The sequence below is a fragment of the Notolabrus celidotus genome, chromosome 21 (assembly GCF_009762535.1).
Source record: "Notolabrus celidotus isolate fNotCel1 chromosome 21, fNotCel1.pri, whole genome shotgun sequence".
NCBI lineage: Eukaryota > Metazoa > Chordata > Actinopteri > Labriformes > Labridae > Notolabrus > Notolabrus celidotus.
Genome location: NC_048292.1, coordinates 20,120,536 through 20,145,895, shown reverse-complemented (window position 1 = coordinate 20,145,895; position 25,360 = coordinate 20,120,536). Strand labels below are relative to the sequence as shown.

Sequence of the window (25,360 nt, the reverse complement as noted above, 5' to 3'; positions counted from 1 at the left end):
TATGATACGATACGGTAGAGTTCGCAATGCAACAAGATACGATAAGATACGACATGATAGAACACAATTAGAATTGATATGATTCAAAACAATAAAACATGACACGTCAAGATAAGATATGATGTTATAATATGATTTGATACGATAGAATATGTTGCGACTGAAACATTTTATTACATCCACTCACAGTCTAATAGATACCCGCACCGAAATACATTTAAAGTATGAACACAAACAACATGTCAGTTTATTAAAAATATGCATGCGTAAAATATATCTTAATAATTACTTAAACACATTATATAAAGCAGAATGTATCCTTTAGCACATGTTTTCTGTCTTTATATAAAAATATGAATCTAATATTTAAATATGGATAATAGGTTTTCCTTTTAAACATTTAGAAGTTCTCCCAGAGGTATTCACATCTCCTTTTCCTTTCGCCATCATGAACTCTAATTTCTCCAAATGATAGAATAATTTTAATAACATAAAAATCTGTCTGAAGATTTGGACATTGCTCTGCAACTTTAATGCTTCAAAACTGCTTCTAAATGTGTGTTCAATGCAGTGGCCGCCGCATATGAAATATTCACTCTGTGTTCTGAAATATCGCTGAGCAGAGAAAATAAAATATGTTTTACGTTATCAAGAGCGTGACCACATGCACCTCTTCCTCTCCTTCGTCCTCTCACATAAGTCAGAGTCGAGTTGTTCTCTTCGTCAGACTCAGTTATCCGTCCGTCACATTTAGACTTGTGTTCCTATCATCAAGGTTTTTCTGGTCAGATAATGTTTTCAGACTTTTAATAGGTTTAACGGTCACTGGGTCAAAAGAGAAACAGGAAGTGTGTGAGCAGAGATAATGTTCAACTCCAAAGAGACCATCTGCCTCCTCCTATCCGCCTCAGCCTGCTGTCGTTTTCTTCAATCATTCACCTTCCTTTATTCACAAACTGTGCAGACCAGAGTCATGCAACACAATCTCACTTTCCTCTCAGTCTCAGAAATAAGAGGACGATGCCAACAGCTGTGTTTGTGCTAAGCTAACTGAAGCTCAGCTCATATTAACCTGAACTCATTCTATCTTAAATTCAAAGAACAACAGAGTGAAAATAATGAGGTAGTATCGACGAATCAGATGTCAGCAGGATTTGGTGTTTGCAGGAAAAACAATCTGTATGGAGAGCAAAAGCAGGAGGAACAGAATCCAGTGTAATGACAGCTCCCATGGTTGTTAATCTGAGGAGGATTTCTTTCTCTCTATAAACAGATATCTACATGAAGAGCAGCTAACAATCTGTTCTACATCAAACATTTACACTGAGACACAAATCTGCTTGATGCTGTGTCACTAAAGACAATCAGCTTTTAGATTTCCTGACTTCCTGGAACACAGCATCAGAAATGATGGATCCCACCTCCATTCAACAAACAAACATTGTAAAAGTAGTTTTCTTTTTACTTTCAGCTACAACTAACCTGTAATTACAGATTCTGATTCAGAAACATGTTGAATCTGGATCTCAGGGTCTGGATTTTAGTCTGAGAAGGGTTCTGGTCTCTGTCTGTAGTCTGAGTAGTACCCACCAATCAGGTGTCAGCAAAAAAAAAACAGTCTGTATGGAGAGCAACAGCAGGTGTTCTACAATTCTGACATCAAAGACAGAATTCCGGAATTCTGTCTTTGATGTCAGAATTCTGAGAACAAATGGAACATTCCGTGAAGAAGGTCAGAGCTAAAAAAAAACATCAGTGTCTCTAATCCTCTTTCATAGACCTCCATTCAATAAACAAAAATTGTAAAAAGGTTTTTGCAGCTTTTTTTTAATCTAATTTTAATTTTCACAATTTTAAGTTTATCATTTTGGATGTTTCAACAGTTATTAAATATTAAAAATAAAACCCTCTACTCAGTGTCTCTTCATACAGAGAAGTGTGAGGCCTTATATGAACATGAACATGCTGTTCTCTGCTGCAGCTGCACATGTCACATGATGACGAAGATGCGCATGATGGTGGTGGTGATACAGGCTGGTACCCAATAGGAAGCTGCAAACAGGCCTGTGTTTTCCTCCAATGGGATGAAAGGATGCTGAGGGCCTTTTGCGTGTGTGTGTGTGTGTGTGTGTGTGTGTGTGCGTGTGTGTCTGTCTGTGTGTCTGTGTGTTTGTATGTGTGTGTGTGTGTGTGTTTGGGGGCTGCAGAGGCCACGTGTGAAGAGAGGTTGATGAGATCAGATTGGTCAGCAGGAGGAGGCGGAGCTTACAGGCTGTTATATAACACACAAAGCCCCCTATGAAAGCTCCTCCCCCTCCTTCTGTCTGTGAGCGACTGACGGTCCGTTCTTCTCTAACATGCAAGTGTCCTGCAGGGTTCCTCTGCTTCTCACAGTCAGCCTTCATGTTTTGACTGATCTTCCCGCAGGCCGCTGAGGACGAGGACAACAAGACTGCAAGCATCAAGTTCAAGTTCATTTCCAGTCACATCTGAGACAGAGAGAACAGAGATGGTGGAAATGATTTAATAAAGGGAAAGGGGGAGGAGAGGAGTACTATTTATTGTAAGAAGGAGGGGCATCATGATGATCAGACCTTCAAGGAGGGATAGAGTTTTGATGGAAATCAGACTTACATTAGAGGAATAGGAAACAAAACAAACTGAAACATCTCTCAGAGTTTTTAATTTAATGAATCACTAGTTTGTGTGGGTGAATAAAGGCTCAAGCAGCATTTAGACTGTCTTTGATTTCTTTATTATTGTTCGTGGAAAAATAAAAGGTGTGTTTTTGTTCTTGTTCTGTGTTCTGGTTTCAGTTTGGTTTCACTTTAAAGTGATAGGCCTGTTTTTATCTGGCATAAATATCCTACCTGGGTGATCGGCTAACAGGTGGACAGCCTTAACTTCAGGTGTGAACATCAAGCGGCAACTTCCAGCCGCAAGAGTTGAAGCCAATGGAGTGTTCAAAACTGCAGTTCATTGAGTGTCCACTAGAGGCTGGTTCAAAGAGCACCAGAAACCACATACACAGCCATTCAAAGAGCCAATCTTTACAGCAGAAATAAACATATTTACAGCCTGGTTCAAAAAACAGTTTAGTTCTGAATAGCTAATTTCTCTATCGTCACACACTGTATGGGATGATTTTATTACAACTCTTTATTTTTGAAGATATTAAACTTACGAGTTTTACCCAAATAAGGGCATGGCTGACTTGATTGACAGGTGGGCTAAAGGCCCGCCTCTTTACCTCACACTAGCTCCACAGAAGTTAGATTGAGTTCAACATTTCCGCTATGGCACCCGCTGATGATCAGCGTCAAAACAGGGCTTCAGGAACAGATGGGTGACGTCACGGAGACTATGTCCATTTATTATACGACATGTGCTGAGTCTGCATCACTGTTTGTTACCATCCTTTAATATTCTTTTAATGAGGGTGAATTGGCTTCCAGTGATCACGTGGTCAGTGGAGATGCACGTTACAGCGACGTGTGAACACTCGTACTTCAGTGACATCCACATGTGACTTAATAACAGCCACCGTCCTTTATGCTTTCCAGGAATTCATCGACTCACCTGTTAATGATTCAGCTGTAGATTAATTCACCTGAAGATATATCTGAAAATGAAAGCAGATAACACTCTTGTATGAAAGACTCAGTTTATTCTCCTGTGTCAGCTTCTTATCAGTTAGCTGTATGCACGCTGCTGGCTGCATAAACAATAACCATCACAACAAGAGGCTCAAACATTATAGGACAACACACAATATATCTGTTTCCTCTGTTCATTTAAAAACAGTTCATCGTCCTCTCTCTTCAAAGAATAGTTTCCTGTTAAATAGATGCAGGTTAAAAACTGATGAACTGTCTGTGATCATGTTGTCTTTCTGCCCTGAAGCTTCCCTGCTCTTGTTTCCAGACAGAGCCACATTAATCATCTGATGGTCTCTGCACAAACAACAGTTAACTTAATAAAAACCACAGCAGCTGTGATGAATGAATTTAAGATGCTTTATCACATTTTATCTGATCGCGCTGCAGGGCCGACATGAGGTCGAAATCAAGGCTGACTCAGCAACCGACAAAGCTCTGCTCAAGTATCGCAGCCCTGTGATCTTCGGAGGTGTGGGGATGTAAAACCACTCCACAGAAAGTACTCTAAGTGTGATTTTAACAGAGAAACAGAGTCGGTCACTCGACAGAAACAGGAAGCTTCTTTTCACAGAGAGGACCTGAGTAAGCGTCTCAGCACAGCTGCAGGGTCACTGAGTGCAGCCGGGTTCCTTCAGGAGATAATAACTGTTTTGTCTGAGCCAGTGAGACTCACCAAATTCTCACAGACTCTGTGTTCGACCTGCAGCTGACTGGGATCTGCACAGGACAGAGATGTTTATGAATGATGTCTTTTAAAGGGGCTCAAAAGGAGTTTTCTGCACAATCACAGTTTTATACAAATGCAGTCTCGACCTTGCTCTGATGACTTATCCTGTCTCTGCCAGACTCTTGGGCCGGCAGAGGTGCAAACTGAAGCCGACTCAGATCTGATTCATGAGCCTCACGACAGATCTCAAAGTCAACATTTGTCCTTGTTTGCCAAGCAGAGAGTAGGCTGCAAGCGCCACCCCTGCGATCAGCTGCAACTCACCAGTCTGCTGAATTTCTGGCGTGTTAGAACTTTTGAACAACATTTTGACCATCTGTGCTCATCATATGTACAGTTAAAGCTGCACTCTCTGACCTCATCTACCATCTGTGGGATGCACTTGTACAGAACAAGTTGATGCTCAACCACATTCACACAAGTGATCAGGGAATGCCAGACCTGAGACAGTACACAAAACTGCACATGTGGATAAGTAATCAAAACAAACAGAGCAGATGTGAAGTGTTTAATGTCGTGCTTGTGAGACAATGATGAGAGTGTGTTGCATGGAATTGTGTGGTCAGAAGAGCTCTCTCAACACTTCCTGCTGCTCTTGATTTAAACACGAGGCATGTCAGGTGTGTCTCATCCTACTGATTGGGTTACCTTCAGAGCCTGTATGCACGTCCCGTTTCTATTATTGCTGGACGTGCATACGGGTTCTGGTCTGCAGCTCTGGAGACGAGAGCCGAGCACCAGAAGCGAGCTAAGCCGAGTGATCCGAGTAGAGGAGCCGTCACTCTGCTGCTTTTCTTCAACCACAGAGTCTGCAGTCTCCTCATCTGCACTCATGTTTCAGGGCTCATTTGTCCTTTTTGTGGTTTTGGTGGTTTAGTTTGCAACACAGCTGAAAGTAGAAATCTGAGCTGAAATAGTCTTCAGTTCCTCTGGGAGGATGGCTGTGAAATGACTGCGTTGGTCCAAAAACATTTAGCTGCCAAACTGAGAAATCTGAGACACAGGAGACAAGGAGCTACAAGTGTTCCAGAGACACAACATTTAAAATCTATGATATCGCCATTCAATGCAGCTACCTTATAGTTTAAGCTCTCTGCAAGATTCAGATGTGCCGCAATCTTGAGACCAAAAGTAGAATATTTTGTGCTGCATCTTAAAATAATCGATGCAAAGACGTGAACAGAAGCCTCACTGAGCTGCAGCTTTTTATTATTTCAGGCTTTCTGTCTGATCACAGATTCACATGTTTCAGATTTCTCCTCCTCTACCTTGAAAGAAAAAAACAACAGATGAATGTATTTCATCAAATGTTGAACTATTCCTTTAAAGTCTCTTTAATTTAACACCAACTCAAACATGTTTTTATAAACAGATAATGAAACAATGAACACATTAAAGTGCTGACTCTTTGTGTCTGTGTTTTGGTGCAAATAGCGTAATGTTTCCACCTCCACCTGTGACCTTCTCACGTCACCTGAAGTTAATAACAGAGAGAGTGAGAGAGAGAGAGAGAGAGAGAGAGGGAGAGAGAGAGAGTGAGAGAGCGAGCGAGCAAACAGGTCAGGGTGACTTCAGTGTGTGTGAGCTGAGTTATTGAGAATAACACGCTGCTGTCAGTGAGCGGTTATTACTGTCAATAAAGGAGAGAAATGGACCATGAAAGACAAACACACTTTATGACTCTTTGCAAGGTTAGCCTGCTCACCTGGACTCAAAGCCTCGGACCAATCAGGACGCAGCCAGCTTCAGGGCAGTAGCATGATTCACCAATCAGAGTGCAGCACGAGAACCAAAGCAGCTATCGTGTTGTTGTGGGTCAGGGGTCAAGTGAGTGCAGGATGAGAGGCCGACAGGGTCAGAGGGAACTCCTGAGAGACTACTGTAATAAAAAGATGTCAAGTTCAAGAACAGACCAAAATACAGAGCAAATCAATTAAATTCAATTAAATTCAATTAAAAAAACGTTATTTGTCCCCTGGGGGCAACTTAAGGCACGTATGAGCAGCATAGAATACAAAGAACTCCTTGTTTTATTTAAATCTGTATATGTACCTCCTTGATTCTCACTACAGTCAGTTCAGAAACTTAGACCAGCACTCCTCAGGGGACTTTGATTTTGAAACCTGCAGTCCTGAGTTTACTGCTGCAACCATCTCAGTGTTACTCCAGTTTAATGTCCTTATTTGGGCAGAGATCAGCAGGACTGGTGGGACCATGAGCACCGCTGGATGAACCTTTATGATCCTTCGGGGTAAAAACTGCTGAGCCCGTTTAAACCTCTTATTCCTCTGAGTGTGTGTGCACGGCTCTGAGTGTTTTAAAGCTGCAGCTCCACCGTGTCATGACTGAGGAAGACACAACCTTATATCAAATCATCTTGCATTGTATCATCGGATTGGATCGCATCAAGGTGATGAGATCAGCTTAGCATAGCGAAACTTAGCTTCGTATCGTTTCGTTTAATTTCGTGTACCATTTTGTATATTTTTGTATCATATCAAGTTGGTTCATTTTGTTTCATTTCATATGCTATCATTTAGTTTAGTTTCGTATGGTTTCATATCATTTAGTTTTGTATCATTTCGTATTGTTTTGTTTCATATTGTTAGTTTCGTATCGTTTAGTTTGTTTAGTTTTAGTTTTGTTTAGTATTTTTTCGTATTGTATTATATTGTATCTTTTAGTTTCATATTGTTAGTTTGGTATTGTAAGTTTGGTATTGTTTAGTTTGTTTAGTTTAGTATCATATCATATCGTATTGTTAGTCTTGTATTTTTAGTTTCATATTGTTTAGTTTCGTATCTTTATATTATTGAATGGTGAGTTAAGTGCAGCAGTACTTTTGTTTTACTGAATCAAGTTACAGAGAAAAATCAAATGTTCTCCAGAAGTGTTTTGACATCAAAGTGTAAGTATAAGGGAGGACTGAAGGACAGGTGCATGCAGGTGATGCTGGAAACATAAAAGAAAAGTTAAGAGCACGAAACAGAGAGTGGAGATAAAAACCTGGCAGAACATCAGGTGAGACCTTCACTTTAACAAGCGCCTGCAGACTCAGTCCATAGGGGTTCATAATGTCTGCCCTGATTTTCTGCTTTTACGTTAAACTCATTAACTTTAACGTGCAACACGTCGACCCAGCAGCAGCAGCAGCAACATGATGAGGGTCTGTAATCAGGGTAGAGAGGGAGAGGCCTGTGAGAGAAGAGGGGTAGATTCTCTTTGTACAAACACTGATCCAAATATTTACAACGAGCCCACTCAACAGTCCCACACTCAGATCAGCTGCTGGGTTAGTCGGTATCAATTTACAGATCTCCCTCTCTCTTTCTTTGTGCTTCTCTGCTCACTCATCCTCTCTGCAGACGCAGATTCATATCAGACCCTGATAATAAAGGGTTTGATAACATAAACCCTCTTCTCCTGCAAATCCATCCTGCTTTGTTTGGGTTTTTCTCATTTACTGGTGTCTGCTAGCTTTATGTATAGTTTTACTTTGCATGCAATCATTCATCGCCATCAGACGTTTGTTTTTTTTGTCTGTTATGCAAGTAAAGGGCTTCCTGTTGCACATGAACATTATAAATAAAGTTATTGTGATATGATAAAGTAGGTTTTATTAAAGCATTGTAACGTGTAATCCATTCCCCTCCTGATGAGGGTTTATTGAGTGCTTCCTGCTGCAGGTCAAAGGTCGGGTCAGTGTGTTAGTTTCACAGTGAAGCTCTCTGACACTGTTAACATGTTTAAGAGCCAGCCTGTCTGAACTCTTTGTGTCATCCAGCTGTTGCTTCATGTCTTCCTGCAGCCCATCTGAATCATCGACTGCTGAATAGAAAGGTTAAAACGTCTCATCAGAAAAGCTCCCCGCTCTCAGCTGTGACTGTACAGATGTCTGCTGCATGCAGCAACAGATTCTCATGTATGTAGTTCAGGCTTTTCAATAAGGTGACCCCTCTCAGCCTGCAGTCCAGAAGTATTTTCCAGTAAGCCTCCTCCTCCCCGCTCACACAAACTTCCAGTCCTGCTGTTGAGAGGAATCCTCCCACTCTAAATTCCTCACATCGAGCCAAACCAGGCCCCCTCGTTCATGTGACCAGGAACACCAGCTGCTATTTCAGACTGACCTCCAGGACTCAGCTCAGGCCTGCAAGGACAATAGATGCATGAATGCATGCATGAACATGTCTGCACATGCGCCAACATGCTGGTGTTCTGTTTTTTTGAGGGGAGGTGTCAGCTGGTCACTCCTCAGTGTGAGACGAAGCACCAACAGGCAGAGCTCCCGCTCTCACTGAGGCATCAACGTGTCAGCAGACATTTTGTCTGTTGTCTTTTCCGTCATGAACTTGTCAAACAAAGATGGTGGAGCGCGAGAAGTGTTAAATACACTCCAAGGATTGTGTAATTTTGAAATCCAGGCCTCTCTTTGGCCTTTTGAAAAAGTTGGATTATGAACCTGGCAATGGAGAGGACTGTCCCTGGTCAAAACAGGCTGAGATTCACAATCTGTGTTGATACACTCCTGACATGATCCCCTGCCTTTAATCATATATGCTAAAATGAATTACATGTTATTCACATATGAAACTTAATTTTACTCTTTTTAACAGCTTTCTAGGAATGAAAAGGGAGGGAAGTGTTATTTAAGAGTTGTGCCCAAATTTCACTTCAATCCATTAACCTGTTCCCCATGTTCAACTCCAGACCAGTAGGTGGCAGTAACGCACCTCTGACATAGTTTTCAAACTATTCACAAAAACTTTCAACATACTTTATGGCTGAGAAATGTTACTACCTCAAAAACCGCAGTTCCTCCAGTGTCCACTAGAGTGTGTCTCCTGCAGTGAGTCAGTCCCCATAGAGCCTCATGTTAAAATGTTACAGCAGAAATAAACATGTTTACAGCCTGGTAAAAAAACAGTTTGGGTCTCTATAGCTCATTTCTCTCTTCATGAAAACTGTACGGCTGAATTTATATACAACTCACCTGTTTACAGCAGGTTATTACCCGGCTGTGTTCAATACTTGATTCTGATTGGCTGAAACCCCATAACAATAGAACCTGATCACACACGTCATATACAATCAATCTGCAGAGAGGAGAATAGAACAGAACAGATCAAAGGAGAATAGAACAGAAAAAGAGGCACCAGGGACGACCATGACAACTGTACTGCTGAACTTATTTACAACTCACCTGTTTACATTAGATTAAGGATTAAAGGTAGGATTAGGGGCGTGGCCAATTACTCTTGAACCTGATTTAAAACCCGTGTTTGTGGTGTTGGAGCCTTTTTGGACATTTCAAGGACATATCAGACAAATGATCTGTCCTGGTGTTCTCAGATTATCTCACCTGTTAGCTTAGCATGTTGACTAGCGAACTGACAGCAGATTATTCTCTTGGTGAAAAGACCAAAGTGCTTAATTCGAGGCTTGTGAATTAAGGTTGTACACTCAGCAGCAGGGTAACTGTCATCAATTAATTAAAAGATTGACTTTAATAAGTCCAGATAAACTAAATCAAGTCATTAGTTTGATTTATGTTTTATGACTTCTTGGTTTTGTTCCACAACTCTTAATTTAATTTGATTCATAACTAAATCATAGTGTTGTTTGATCTCTTTATGCTCTCTGATTTCCGTGTTATTGCCTCATAAAAGTTGTATGAACACAGTTTCGCTCCTCGTGTAAAGCCTTTGAATCATTTGTGTGTGAAAGCCGCTCCACAAATAAACCCTTCTGACCCTGCCGACACACAATAAATCCTTTTCATTCAGGAAACCTCGGAGCAGCAGCAGCAGCGGCAGCAGCAGCAGCAGAGTAAACTGAGCTCTGTGGTATGAACTGTAACCACAGCAGCAGCATAACAACGACTCCACATGTGCTGCTAATTCACAGCCTGCTGTGGTTAGACTCCATGAAGACAAACAGATGTGAGACATCTTTAAAGTGTCTGCGGTCACAACTTCTGCATTATGTAATTAGTGCGTGTAATTCTGTTATTTCATGTGGGTTTTTTTAACTTTCTGGGTAAAAGGATGTTCGACTTTTCTATACTAAGTCTACATCGACTGAATCTTGAGTCACCGTGGCACATTTCTTAGTAGGATAACTTAAAATATTATGATCTACGTCCATTCTGTTTACCAAAGCTGACAAACTGGACATAATATCCGGCTCGATTGAGAAGCTACAAAAATAAACGTTGCAAATTTGTAGGTACATTAAATTGAATTCAAGTTAGACTTGTTTTGGCTGGTGCTGGTTCTCCTACTAACTGGGAGTAAGTGACACTAAATTCATAAAACATACCTGTAAAAGGTAAGAAAATGTACATTTCATATTTAATATTCAGATCAGATCTGCTCGTTTCCTCCAAAAGTAGGCTGAAGTGTCATGTGGTGTGCGGTGCTTACATGACAAATAGCTGTCATATCTTTTGAACTCTTTGTGTCATTGGAACTAAATTTGGTGGATATGTGTAGATATGATGTCTGAGAAGGACTACCAAATCTGGTGCATTTTGGCCAATAGGTGGCGCTGCAGCAGTATCACCTGACTGAATGGAGGAATCCTTTTTGTTAAATTGTATTTATTCGACTTATTGTTAACTACTAAAGCTGTTAGGGGGTCAGATCCAGAATACATCACTGAGCCTTCACGTAACCTCAGATCCTCTGGTAGGTCATCATTAACTATGCCTCGCTCAAACTGTAAAACCAAAGGTGCTCGAGCTGGAGGAGATCAGGGGAGTTAACCCTCTGTCATTTTTAAAGTCACTTTTAAAAACTCACAGTTTTAGACGTGACGTTTATTGATTTTATGGTTTATTTCTTTGATGCTTGTTTTAAAACTTTTGTTGAAATATAATATGTTCTTAACTGCTGCCTACTGCCTTTTTAACTGTTTGTAAAGTGCTTTATGATTGAAGGTATTATTATGATTATTTTACACAGTTATTGTTGAGGACCTAAAGAAGAACAGTGGAGGATAGAAGTCAATCAGATTTGTTCCGCAGCACTTTAGAGGTATAGCAATCAGTAATCAGAATGGGCACTGCACCACTGAGGGAAATACTCCAGAGCCTTAATGTGGAGACACGAACTTTGACCTGTGTTTCTTTGTGAATCAACTGTTTCCAATTAAACCTTACACTGGAGGAATTAATAACACCAAAATACGTACAGAAACTGTAAGGCCTTCATGAACTCAGATGATTCTCCTTCATACAGAAAATGGAAAACAAAAGAACTTCCCAACAGAGCTGCAGCTGATAGTAACCATCATGATGATTAATCAGCCCATTCACTTCACAACAAATCAATTAATTATTCAGTGTACAGGTTTTTTTTGTTTTAGTTTGTTCATCGTGTCATTCACTGAAAGGTTCCCAGCCTGTATGGACTAACAAGACACTACAAAAACAAAACAGAGCAAGATAGGAGCAGCAACATAAGACGAAAAAGAAAGAAAAGAAGAATTTCATAACTGTACATATCCAGCAATGAACAAAAGTAAGTATAAAACACATTGTTAAAAATGCCAAAAAATTGACATTATTTATCATAATTGAAGCCAAATTGGAGCCCAAAATGTCATCTTCATACTATATATTCATCCAATCGACAAACTGCAAAATCCACTCTTTATGTACCGTCACGACTGACAGAGAAAAGCAGCAAACACTCAACAAACCAGAAAATATTAAAACAAGTCTTCTGCTCAAAAAATGACCAGAACGAGGAGACAGCTATCAAAACAGTTGGTGGTTTATTTTCTTTCTAGGATAAATGGACAAATCATTTTATCTTTGCAGATCCAGTTCCAGCTTTCCTACCTGACTCTATCTTACACTTATAATTTCATAAATATGATTAAATAAGTAAACATGAACAAAGCATACTGACTCAAACACGAGTAGCAGAAATACTCTGAGTGAAGTTTTGATCACAGTCGTCATGAACCAGAAGAAAAAGCAGAAATCCTTTTAAAGCAGCAGAGCTGGAGGTTCAGGGGGTTCGTCGGTGTGTCTCTCTGACTGTGTGGATTTGACTCGCTGTAATGGAAACATAGTTTGTGTTGGAGCTGATAATAAAGGCTGAGGCCTAACTGTCCCTGATGGAGCCCACAGCTGTTTCCATCAGCGGGCTGACGTGTTAAAGATGGAGCCCGAAAATAGAGCTGCCGGAACAACACTCACACACAGAGCTGACAGGTTAGCACTGACACTTTTATTCCTCACAGTGATGATGTTTTATTCAGCGAGCAGGAAACACATAAATGGAATCCATTTCCCATGACCCTTTGCAACCTCACAGTGTCACATCGCGCCATCAGGTAAAAACACACACGCTGAAATCAGGCCTTTTCCATCAGAGGACAGAGCTGCTGCAAGAACCGAGGATTTCATGAGCAAACAAATGGGAGGTAATGATGGCAGGGGTCCATGTGAAGACCTGGACCATTAGAGGATCAGGTCTGGGGGTGCAGCAGCAGGTGGATCTGCTCACCTTCCTCTCTATGCATGTGATGAACGTCACACAAAAGCTGCTTTGCGTCCACTTTATAACATCAGGAGAGATTTCTTTCATGATGTGAAATCTGTAAAAGCTACTCTGACAGTGACACGAGGAGCTGCTGGTAAACACAACACGAACTCAGAGGAACAGTGGATGCATGCAGAGCAAAAATATCAGCTGGCGTTCAGCCAAAAGCTTCAGCTCTACTTAAATACGGGCGCCTTCATGATCAGCTGTTTCTACTTCTCTCTCTCTCTCTGACACACTTACATATATCTCCAGAGGTGACTCCAACAAATCATAACATGCTGAAAGATTCTCGCTGTACGGAGAGATGTTTGTTTGAATGACTCAGACTTTAATGTACAGATTTAAACTTGTTGACAATCTTTTCTCTATTTTACCTAAAGGGTCATTCTAGTGGTTTTGTTAAGTCTGTTTTTACATGCAGTTTTTCAAGGCTGCAGGTTGGAGACGTCTGCTGAAGCGTTTCAGAAACATTTTGTACTAATAATTATGATTCTAATTAATAATTGATAGAATTTGCATAGCGCTTTTCATGGTACTCAAAGTCGCTTTAAATAAAATAAAATAAAATAAAATAAAATAAAATAAAATAAAATAAAGTAAATATAGAAATAGAAAAAGGAATAAAAAAAATAAAACAGAACAGAACAGAACAAAGACAGGTCCGGGAGGGAGTAGAGGTTATGTATTGCATGCTTTTCTGAACAGGAAGGTCTTGAGGTCGTACTTTCAGTCATACAGACCATGACAGAGGAATTCCTTTATTAGAGGAGTAAAAGATGGAGTGAGCACTCCCTCTGGTGGCGGGAAACAAGAACAACATGTAAAGACAGGAGAATAGATTCAAATCTCAGACCAGTGACTCCCAACCTGACTTTCCGTCACTGATGTTTATATACATTGCTAAAGAAAAATGAAAGGAACTCTTTCCAATCAGAGAAAATAATCAAGTCAATGAAACTTGTGAAATATTGATCTGATCAGTGAAGCAGCAGAGACGGTTGTTAATCAGTGTCAACTGCTGTGGTTTTAATGAAATTAACAACTTGTGCTCTAGAGCAGGGGTTCCCAAAGTGTGGATGGGGCCCCCCTTGGGGGTCCTGAGATGTCTACCAGAATGTTGTTATTTTAAGTTTTCTAAAAATAGTACATTTTATCCCTTATTGTAAAAAATAACAATAATAGTAGCTAAACTTGAAAAAAAAACTTGAAAATAGAAAATGTGATGAGTTTTCTGCCTTTCTTTTTGCCAGATGACTCCTAAGTTTAGAGTTAGTGAACAGCAGATTATCCAAAGCATCAGTAGCAGCAAGTTAATTTGTAACGGCACAGGAAACACAGACACATGCTCATATAGGTGGGCTAATTTTGAAGCATGAAGCAACATGTAATCACCCCGAGAGACAGTGCGGGTTACAGGTCTTTGGCACCTATATTTTGGGGATTGTAGTCAAAAAGTCTGTGAACTCCTGCTCTAGAGGGGCAACAATGAGACGACCCCAGAACAGGAGTCATTTTACAGGTGGGGATCACTCATCTGTTCCGTTTTTCACTAGTTTTGCATCTGGCTTCATCATTTTATCACTCCGATTGTCATTGTTTCTTTGAATTCAGAGCTCCGTAGGTTACTAATTTTCATTTCTATCGAATGATGTGGCATCCTTTGGTTCCTGATAGATCACCCAATCCATATCAGTATAAACATCCAGCATGATTCGCTTTCCCATTGAGACTAGATGTGTTTTCAAAGTGATCTGCAGTTAAATAAAGTTGAGTTGCATGTCCTAACACTTTTATATCAAGTGCCAAAAGTATTAGTATGTCCACTATATGATGCTGCACTCTGCACACCAGCAAGCTCTTCAGGCCTCTGACAGTCCACTGCAGCGCAAGATACACGTCCAAGCAGATGTTCACTAAGAGACAACTTCCACGTTTTCAGCTTTGAACTACAGCAACAGTCAGAAACAGAGGATCGTGTTTCACTTGAATGTAAACTGCATTTATATCGAGCTGCAGCCAAAAGTTACTAAACAAGAATAAGACTTATTTCTGCACAGGTGGAAAAGGTGAAAGTTTCACCACCCGGAGAGTTTCAGAAGTACATGTAAATAAGTAAGTAAGTGAGTTTCCCTGTCGTGCATTATCGTGATGTTTGAGATCATAGAACACTGCAGCACCTGGAGGATTAACCACAGCATGACACCGTTTTAAACTTTAACCTATAAAACAAACACTGGTGAAAGAAGTGACACAGGGTGGACGTTTCCCAGGGAGTTTAATTCTTTTATTAGAATTTCAACATTCTTCTAATGACAGGAAATGATAAAACCAGACAGGTGTTTCTACAGAGGGAGATTTCTGGTCCGTCGTCTCCTCGCTTGTTTTAAATATACAGGAGTAGAAGCAGCTCGGCGCTCTGAGCAGAGAGCGAGCCGACAACATAAATATAGAAAACTGCTGCTGTGTGCGCTGTGGAGCTCCGGGAGGGTCAGAGGTGGAGGAGACTCTGTGGAGGACGAAGAAGAACAGGAGGATGATGAAGAGGAGGAGGAGGAAGGGGGTTTACTCGGTGAGGCCCAGCTTCTTCTTCAGGGTCTCCGGCATCTCTGGGGGAGGGGGGCGGGGCAGGCGGAAGTAGACCTTCACAGAGTCGTAGATGAACCACTGCAGGGCGGTCAGGGTACCGATCATGATGATACGGGCGACCAGACCCTTCCACACACCTGGACATGAGAGAGAAACAGAGTTACTCAGGATCATCTTCATCATCATCATCATCATCATCCAGTTACAGACAGACAGACATGATGCAGACTGTGTGTGTCCGTCCCTCAGGCTCGCAGCACCAGTGTCTCCCCGTCTGTTAAACAGGGCTGCCGGTGCTGCAGGTGGGCTGAGGGACAGGTGGACTGTTCTCACACGCCAATGACTCAAGCACCTCCAACTGTACAGCCAGAAAGCTGCCGAGGGGCCGAGCTCATAGCACGGCGCCCTCCAGAGGTGGATCTAAGGAGCGTGTTGATGTACAATTTACTTTATGATTATTATTGATCGATTGTTTGTTCTGATACAGACCTTTTGGTCCGAGCTTCTTGAGGACCTGGGCTGCGGTGCTGCCGCTCTCCTTGTTCAGCACAGAGACCACGGAGTCAGCAGGGTGAGACACGATGGCACAGAACACACCGGCTGCAGAGAGAGAGAAGACGTCAGACATCAGCAGGGATCTCTTTCATGAGAACATATTTAATACGACGTCACAAGATGACGCATGTTTAACAAAACCACGTGAAGGAAAAGAAACGACTATCCTACAGGAGTCTTTAGTTCCCAAAACATTCCTACTTTCTAATCATTCTCAAAACATCTGAACTGAACGGGAAGGACTTTTTGTTTTCAAGCTCAAGCAGGAGAGACGAATCATCTTCATATGTGGAGTCAAGTCTGTTTCTAGGAGGATGTCTTTATTAAAACACACCAGAGCTCGTATTCACACACATCCTCAGAGTCCCGTCAGAGCGGCTAACTCGGCCTTGGAGTGATTTAGGAACGACCTCAGAGCGACTCAGCGAGGAGGCGGGGTGACGAAACAGTGAAAGATCTGATCACAGAACCTGATAAATGTATTGATCATCTTTTGAATAAACTAAGTCGTACTTTAGAAGTGTTCAGTCTGAGCAGCCTCTTCAGGTGCTGATGGATGAAGGTCCTTAAACTGGGGTGATCTGCACTCGCTCTGCAGGATATCAGAGATGCTCACTATTCTGAGCGATGTCTCGCGTTAGAAATGAACCTTCTAATTGTGTTGACTTTATTGTTTTGTGCAGCTTGTTCCTTTTTTGTTACCCTGCTCTCTTAGTTTTAATACATCATCGATAACGAGCCTTCCTGCAGGACGCTCACCTCAAGAGAACAGAGTCAAGTGTGAATCTGTTGTTTTTCACCAGTCACTAAATACCTAAATGTTGAGATCACTTTCCTCTCTAGTGATTGTGTCGTTGCATCGATGGGAGACGTGAGCGCAGACATGATCACAGTTTGAGCCGATCTGAGAAACTCCTCAGCTTCTCACGAGTCCTCCTCACTACCTGTATTCATTTCTTCAACAAAGCTTAAGACGATAAATGTTTCATCCACACTTTTTTTCATGTCAAAGACGAGACGATGGCGTGTGTATGTTACGTTTTGGCCAAAGAAACGAAGATGTTCCTGGCAGACCGCCGGACATTCAAAATCCACGATAAGTTTCCCTCCACTGTGCGTTTAATCTGTCCAAACACAAACCGCGTAGTTCTGCGACGGGATTAGTCAGGTGAGGAACGCGGATGTGTACCAGCTCTGCCCAGCTCCGTGCATCCTTCTCGTTCTCATTCAGGATTTTTACCCCGTGCTCGTTAGTGACAGACGACCAGCTGTCTGTTTAATATTTTGACGTTTGTTGTTTTCTAGTTTGAGGACGTCAGGCATCTTATTTACTTCAATCGTCAGTTCAGAATGCAAACCTGACTGTTTGTCCAGGGAGCCTTTTGCTGCAGGTGCATTCAGGGACTGTCGTAAAAGTGTAACACAATCGTGCCCTGATAGCAACATCCGATCAACTACATGGATGATTTTAGAAAAAGAACATGTTTTGAATCACTAAAACTAACGGGCATTCTCATCTAAAGACTAAAACTGAATGTAGAATAGCTGCTAATGTTTTTCAGGAGCTCTCTGACAGGATGAGATGCTTTAAAATAAAATCTTAAAGGGGAAATTCTTAGAAAGTGTTGTGAGCTTTAAGTCATTCTTTTAATTTCATCGTTAAGAGACGCTCTGTGAATACGACCACTGGGTGAAAACTAAAACCTTGAATACTTGAGGAGAGATAAACTGTCAGAGGAACTCAGCTTCAAGTTAAATCTCTCTCTGAAGCTCTGGATTTATTTGAAGAACAATACGCTGAATACATTTTCCCCTCCCCTTCAATTTGCGATCTGCTCTACTTATAAATGAGGACGGCTTCTCTAACAAAGGGAACACAGGTGAGTTATCAGTCAGGTACGGTGTCCCGTTCAGGTGTCGTTACTCACCGATGTAACCGGCCACAAAGGTGACCACCAGCTGCTCTCCTTTGCTGCACTCGTTGCGAGGTCTGGGAACGACGTACTTGTAGAGCGTCTCCACGGTACGCTCAAAGCAGGCGAACTTCATCATGGTGTACGGGATCTGCCTCATCCACAGAGGAACCACACCTTTATAGAAACTGGAGACGGGCAGAGAGGGGGAGGTGAGACATCTAATCATCACGTCAGTCGCACACATGAACAGATTAAGGAGATAGAAGTTTAAAAATGTATCACACAATCTTTCTAGGCTTTGTGTCCGTCCCTCAGGCTCGCAGCACCGGGGTCTCCCCGTCTGTTAAACAGGGCTGCCGGTGCTGCAGGTGGGCTGAGGGACAGGTGGACTGTTCTCACACGCCAATGACTCAAGCACCTCCAACTGTACAGCCAGAAAGCTGCCGAGGGGCCGCGCTCAGAGCACGGCGCCCTCCAGAGGTGGATCTAAGGAGCGTGTTAATGTCAGATGGGACACATAAGCTGTGAGGAGCCGGCACACTTACGCCCAGATCCCCTCCTCGGCGAACATCTTGGGGACGGCTTGTCTGAGGGTGTTGGCGTAGCCGGGCTTGGTCTGGATACGGACCTTGACGGCCTCCATGGGAGCCAGAGCGATGTCAGCGAAGAACTCTGCGCTGGCTGAGGCGGCCAGGTACAGTGATGTCCTCCACAGGTAAGTGTTCTCCTGTAAGAGAGACCAGGGGACAGACAGTCAGACGGACCAGGGGACACACGGTCAGACGGATCAGGATTCCCTCAGAGATAAAGTTCTCAGATGATGACCGTGAAAAGGACTGAGATGGTCACATCATACAGGATCATTTATGTTATTGTATTTTAAATAACTGCACTGATACGTTCCAACTCTTAATTTAAATTATTTGTATAAACGACAAAGGCAAACGACAACAAGTTTATTTATTTTTTATCCTTTTTAGTGCGTCTTCAAATTTAATTTAGGCACGACTCACGACTTTCAACGTATAAAAATGTTGAAAGGTGTCGTCCAGGTGATGACAGATCGAGTCATAATGTGTTTTAAATTTAAAAAGTAGTAAAAATACAAATTTAACTGTACACAAGATAAATGTCAACAATCAGGGAAGGTATAAAACTCTAAAATAAGAAACATAAAACTATCATCTGTGAAATGAACTCAACGTTACTCCGTCACCAAAAAGAGCGTGCAACTACAGGACACCGACATGAACGAACATGTCTCCTCTTCTTCGCTGTGGTCACACTCACCTCTCCCAGCAAGTCGCTGTAGAAGATCTTGAACACCTCATAGAAGCCAAACTTGCAGAGTCCCTGCATGGAGTACCCGATGAAGGTGGGGGCCCAGCCCTTGGCCAGACCTCTGACTCCATCTTCCCTCACTGTCACCGAGAAGCCATTTCCGATGCTCTTGTACTTATCTGGGTTCACCTGCAAAGGTGGAAAAGACAGCGTGAGGACGGCAAGAAAACAAAAGATCATCTCGGCTGTGAGATCTGCTGATCTGAGCAGATGACTGGGTTTCAGTTTTAGGACTTTTAGATCTAATCTGGAGTGGTTTTGGGGGGTTTGCAGAATTAGCTTTGTTAATTTCTGAGCTACAATTTGGATGTTTTTACCTTCATGATATTAAAAGTGTCACAAAATAGAAATACTTGTGCTAGTGATGAGTGTCACCTTCTTCTTGACGTTGAAGACGATTCCAACACTTTCTGATTTAACTTTAAATGACAATATAAACTTTTTATAAAACTCCGGCCTTGCCCACATGTACATAGATATTCCAGGTCAGATTCGTTCCCCTGAGCCCTGCATGAAAATAGATAATAAATAATCATCAAAAAAAAGGTGTGAGGAATCCTTTATTTTACTTCTTCTGACAAGTTAGTCTACCTCCATAATACTGAAAATATTTAAGAGTAAGAGGTTCAAAACAAGTTTCAGAAGAGCTTACTCCTCATGGAAACTTCTAACGACGACAGAGCCTCTTGCGCGACCTCGTTTAACTTCAATGTTTAACATAAACAAACAATTTTATTTTAAGTTTTAAGACGACATGTAATCTTTCAGTAGTCTATGAACTTAAAAAACCTGCAGCTCCTGGCGCAGACTCAGCCTAATGGTTAAGTTGCACACTCACATAGCGGGTGGCCCGGGTTCAATTCCAGCCTGCATGTTGTCCCCCGCCCTCTCCAAGTTTCCTACCCTATCCACTGTCCTCTCCTCTATAAATAAAAGGTGTAAAAGTCCCACATAAAAAATATTAAAAACCCTGCAGCTCCAGTTTTAATATTCTCTCGGGGAAAATATTTTCAACTCTTCCCTGAACCATGCTCACATGCTTCTGCCTTTCATTGCTGCTCTTGTAGCCGTGCACAGACTTGATGAGCATGTGCAAACTTATCTAATGACGTCATGGTTTCCCAACACCATGTTGCATGTCCGAACAGATACACTTTAGAGTTCTTTAAATCTCCACCCTGTACGGCCTTTCATTACTCTCTAACGTCTTTAGTGTGTTGAATAAATATCTGTGTACATGTGGACACGCTGTGGAGGTTTCAAATGAAGGAACGCTGCCGGTTCTTATGTTTGAGTCCGGATCCTTCATGGCGTCCTGATGGACTCCAGAGAGGCTGCAGGATCCGCTGACTACTCTTCACTACAGGAGGAGGGGGGGGGATCAGCTTCCATACAAACCTGCAGACGGCACTTGACCAGGTCGAGCGGCACCACCGCTGTGTGTGTGAGGCCGCAGCTCAGGATACCCCCAAAGCCACACAGGGCATAGTACTTATTGGAGCCAAACGCGCAGCTGTCTGTGATAGAAGGGAGGGAGGGGACACAACATGCATGCAACATGCAAGGTCACATGCAGCACAGGACACAAATCAACACAGCAGAGCCGCATGATGGAGGAGCGGCACGTCCAATTAGAGGGCTTCAGGAGAACAGTGTCATCACTCCTCCATGATGACAGCTCTGCCACGAACATGCCACCGTCATTAAAACACCAACGGATGATCAAATCATTGCACGTTTGATTTCAGTAGAACTTTAAAAAAGGACCACAGTGACGAATGCAGAGCTTTAGACCGTTTTATGAAGTTTAATATGCAGAGAAATCATTTTGACCATCCTGCACAATCCAGGCTTTTGTTGTCAACAAAGATGGTCCAAAAGTAAATAAAATCATCCCGACGTCAGACGATGATTGAAACGGTTAATTTATTTCTTGCTGATAAAATTCTCGATGTAAATCAGCTGTTTTTAAGTCCTAACACTAATAAATACGTGCATTTTAGGTATATTTTCCCACTTTGACCATTTCAAGTCATGCTGATGTCGCTTTAAGACTCTAGATATCTGTAAAGGAGGATTTAATAACAGTTAAGAGGACAACCACTAAGCCCACATTTAAGCACCGCTTTGATGATTTAAACAAAAACAATTACTTTAAAATGAAGCTGTTTTATTCTGTTTTATAAGTTCAAACTACTGGATCTGTTATTTTCTGGAGTTAAAAGGCCTCTGTGGGTTATTTAATACCCGATAGAAACCTTTTAATGATCAATTCAGGAGGAATGTGGACTTCAAAAGTGAGCTTTAATGCACAGCAGCTTAACTTTGTTTCAGGTCGCTTCAGTCCAAAATAAAAACACGGCTTTAATAATCCGTGAGCGCCGGTTACAGCACCGAATATTGAAATGGTAATCTTGATTTAATGTGGCGTTAGGCGGCTTCCTGAAAATGCAAAACATCACTGTGGTCCAAAAATCAATTATTAAAATCATTGAATTACAATTCAGTCATTTATTCAATTTGAACTTTGTCAACAGAGCGCCCATGTCGTATGATATTCATGTGTGACTGCTCACTTACCTGGCAGCAGGACGTTAATCACGCCGTGTTTTAAATTTATGTTAAAGGAGTTTATTTGCGTCAATGTGTTGTAGATCTGAAGTCCTGAGAGCCTGAAACACCTGCTGGTGTCTTTACAAGGTCAACTTTCAGGTCTGACTCTCCTGACCTTCACATGAAGAGTCCTCTACTGTGGACTGAGTGGGGGGGGGTGGACTAGGGGGCGGTGACGTGGGCAAGTCAATTGAACACACAGGAACACCGGTGCAGAATCATGCAGCCATGTTATGATCACTCCAACACTTAGGAATCATGGGAATTAATGACAAAATAAACTTCACCACAACGGGGGCGTTCGCTATCGTCTCATGCAGATTGGTGCTTTTCTCAAATACAAATAAAAACACGAGGGTTATCGGTGGATGAGACGTGACGGTGGGGGGAAAAAAAGGTGCCAAGCCAGAGACCGACCTGCATTCTGCATTTGACCAGGTCGAGGGGAACGACCGCTGTGTGTGTGGTGCCACAGCTCAGAATCCCACCAAATCCACACAGGAGCAGATACTTCTGAGAGCCGAACTCACAACTGTCTCCCTCTGAAGAAACAAGTGGCACGGTCAGAACATCGGTGCTCACACAGGAAGAGATGAGTGCTTGGACAGGAGGACGCCTGACTAATGAAGACTTTCAACAACCCGATTGGTAAAACATGTTCCCTTAAACCTGATAATGTCTGACAAAGTGAGACCTCTGCAGCCAAGTCCTGCCCTGCAGCTTTAAGCAGCTGTTAAACCTGCCTGCCTGTTTAGACTGAAAACAAAGTCAGGAGCTGGGTCACATCTTTCTTTGCTCTTACCTGATTTAACAAACTCAAATCAAACACATCTGATGCATGTCACTGTTATTATGTCCTGGATGTGTTATTTAAAGTGTTTTAATCATTATAAATATCAAAATATTCACACAACCTGCATTAAAGTCAGATAAAATAGACTTATTGTGCACTAGGAGGGCCAATGCATAATCTGTTTGGACTTCAGGGTCTGGTTTATTTAACACCTGAACTTGTGCAGAATCACAGTCACACATTAAAGTTATTTGGGGTTCCGTTTTTACAACCCACCATCCATCATCCAGACCAGGACAGTTTGTCCTCTTCTAGTCTGGATCACGTGCCTGTCGAGATTAGTTTACATATATGCAACCTTAGTACCTTTCCTCTCAAAGAGCTGCATCAATAATCTTAAAGATCCTGAATCAAGTGCGACACAGTGAAGTCAGCTCGCTGCAGCGCAGAGTCAGATCCACTTTGTCCTTCCTTGTCCTCCACAGCACCTTGTCTGCAGCTCGGGCCTAGCAGCTAACTGCTTCAACAACAGGAAAACCTTCATTCTGATACTAATAAACAAACATCAACGATATTCTAGAGCCTGTATCAGGTGAACTGCACTTATCAAACTCAGTATTTTATGACTTACGCAATAAAAAGGGGACACTGTGCTAATCTGCTCGGCTAGGATCAGGCCTTCATGCGGTTACCTTCTGCGGAGGCGGCCGCCAGCGTGCGGGTCCTCTGCCCTTGCTGGCTCTGTTGAGGTTCCTCCACCTTCTGGAGGGAGAACAGCGGGGCGCTGAACGGGTTGGCCCGGGCCATCTGTGTCAGAGCGGTCGGGTACATGGTGGCGTCCTGCCTGCTGGCCGAGCTGCAATGAGCAACAAGTTAGCTTCGTGTTAGCAGCACGGCTAACAAGCCCCGCCCTCTTCAAGGGTCACATGTCAGCTAGCGCAGAGTACGTTCAGGTTCAGTCCGAATAATCGGAGAAATGAGATTAAGAGAAGCTATTTCCTTTATTTGTGGCACAACGGGGAAATTTAAAGTGTTACAGCAACAAAATAGACAGTATTAAGTAAACAAGAGCATATAGCAATTAATAAAAAGTGATCAGCAATTAAAAATTAAAGTAGAAGCATATCTTACGACAGATATACACAAAATAAGTAAATTTACAAATATTTACAAAACCATAGACTTCTAGTCCAAACTAAATATGAAAATGTGGCACTATAATAAAAAAAATAAACATTTATGGAAACTATTCAATGAGTATTCTCAAATCACTCAAAAATCAAATTTCTGTCTTCAGTTACTAAAACAAATGCATTAACATAATATATTTATAGTTTAAGTTGTTATTTTCGGTAAATGTGTAGTGTGCAATTAAGCTGAAAAGGAAAATAATCCAAATTTGTATTGAGTTACATTTACTGACTCATACAATGTAGACTAAACGGCCTACAGCCTTAAAAATACTGCACGTGATGCATTTTATCTTTGAGACTCACCTATAAATGGAAATGTTTGTGTAGTTGTATTATTTATTTGCTGATAGCGTCCAGTTAACTAGTTTAATTCTACGTCTCGACTTGTTCACATAAAGGCTCCGAGCATTAGAGGAGGCCGTGAACGCAACATGTGTGTGACGTTTAATGACCGTGATCAGGAAACTGCTAGCATTAGCTTAGTGAATGAGTAAAGATAACCACGCGCCACATATCTAATTAGTCACCCACACAACAGTCAGTCTGAAATGGTTGTTATATATTTTAAATAACCATGTAATAAATCCACCAGCTACACGAGCATGGAGATCTCCCTCAGTGATGCTACATTGCTAAGCTAGCTTGACCGCTCCAGGCTCCAAGGTGGAATGTCTAAGTAGAAGAAGAGACACAACCCGGTTAAACGAAGCTACAGTGCTGCTCTAAAACACGTTGTTCAGACAGAAAATGAGCAGAAAGGATCCACATGAAGCATTTATAAAGACAAACTTCACTCACTCTCTCAGGGTAGTAAAGATGGCGCCTCCGCTTGGCTTGGACCGGCTGCTCGGAGAGGCCGAATGACCTCGCGCTGAATTCTCTTCTCCTATCGTGACGTCACAGGGAGGTCGGGCCGCTCTCTGACCAACGAGAAGAGCGCCACAGAGCTGTCAGTCAACTCTCGTGGGCCAATCAGAAAACGAACACTACAAAGAGTGAATTCTTTAAGATGAGCTGGTTTGCCTCTCAGACTCCTCAAAGTCATTCTGTGTGGACCTCACAATCACAATGTGTGTGTGTGTTTGAGTGTGTGTGAGTGTGTGAGTGACAATGACCCCTAATGACAAACTTGGTGCGTAACACTAAGTGGATTACCTACCAGTAGCTCATTCTATTCCTGTCCTCTGTAATGCTGTTGACAGTGTAGCCCCCATCCTGTTCACTGCACACCTGGCCACACCTGAGGGCTGGATGCATCAAGTATGACACCACTCAGTCTTTAAAGCACATTCAGGATCATCGCAGGAATTCAAATATTACATTATATACAGTGGTGGACGGTAACAAAGTAAATTTACTTGAGTAAAGTAATTAAGTACATTTTTTGAGTATCTGTACTTAACTTGAGTATTATTTTTTGGG

At 42.0% G+C, this 25,360-nt stretch overlaps 1 protein-coding gene, 1 long non-coding RNA gene and 2 other non-coding genes across 4 annotated transcripts; all 4 read right to left on the bottom strand.

Annotated features, from left to right (window-relative positions):
- Positions 1 to 5,724: 5,724 nt before the first annotated feature.
- On the bottom strand, positions 5,725 to 9,226 carry LOC117805165. The gene is made up of 3 exons (XR_004629355.1): positions 9,185 to 9,226; positions 6,092 to 6,265; positions 5,725 to 5,860 (listed from the first exon to the last, which is right to left on the bottom strand). It is a non-coding gene; the product is annotated as an uncharacterized LOC117805165 (long non-coding RNA).
- A 5,973-nt stretch (positions 9,227 to 15,199) lies between these two features.
- On the bottom strand, positions 15,200 to 24,868 carry slc25a3a (solute carrier family 25 member 3a). Its single transcript, XM_034673342.1, has 8 exons — positions 24,737 to 24,868; positions 23,438 to 23,601; positions 20,738 to 20,856; positions 19,289 to 19,468; positions 18,544 to 18,725; positions 18,011 to 18,183; positions 16,017 to 16,127; positions 15,200 to 15,664 (listed from the first exon to the last, which is right to left on the bottom strand). The coding sequence occupies exons 2-8, from the start codon at positions 23,574 to 23,576 to the stop codon at positions 15,504 to 15,506; spliced, it is 1,065 nt and encodes a 354-aa protein (XP_034529233.1). The 5' UTR covers positions 23,577 to 23,601; positions 24,737 to 24,868; the 3' UTR covers positions 15,200 to 15,503.
- Positions 15,761 to 15,961, bottom strand: LOC117805513. The gene has a single exon (XR_004629453.1). It is a non-coding gene; the product is annotated as a small nucleolar RNA SNORA53 (small nucleolar RNA).
- LOC117805514 lies at positions 18,298 to 18,498 on the bottom strand. Its single transcript, XR_004629454.1, has one exon. It is a non-coding gene; the product is annotated as a small nucleolar RNA SNORA53 (small nucleolar RNA).
- Positions 24,869 to 25,360: the final 492 nt, after the last annotated feature.

Excerpts from the sequence above, each read along its gene's own strand:
- slc25a3a (XM_034673342.1), bottom strand. The coding sequence starts at position 23,576 with ATGTACCCGACCGCTCTGACACAGATGGCCCGGGCCAACCCGTTCAGC. Across the intron at positions 20,857-23,437 it reads GGCGGCCGCCTCCGCAGAAG|ACAGCTGCGCGTTTGGCTCC; the intron begins GTAACCGCATGA and ends CTTCTATCACAG. Across the intron at positions 16,128-18,010 it reads CTTTGTGGCCGGTTACATCG|CCGGTGTGTTCTGTGCCATC; the intron begins GTGAGTAACGAC and ends CTCTCTCTGCAG.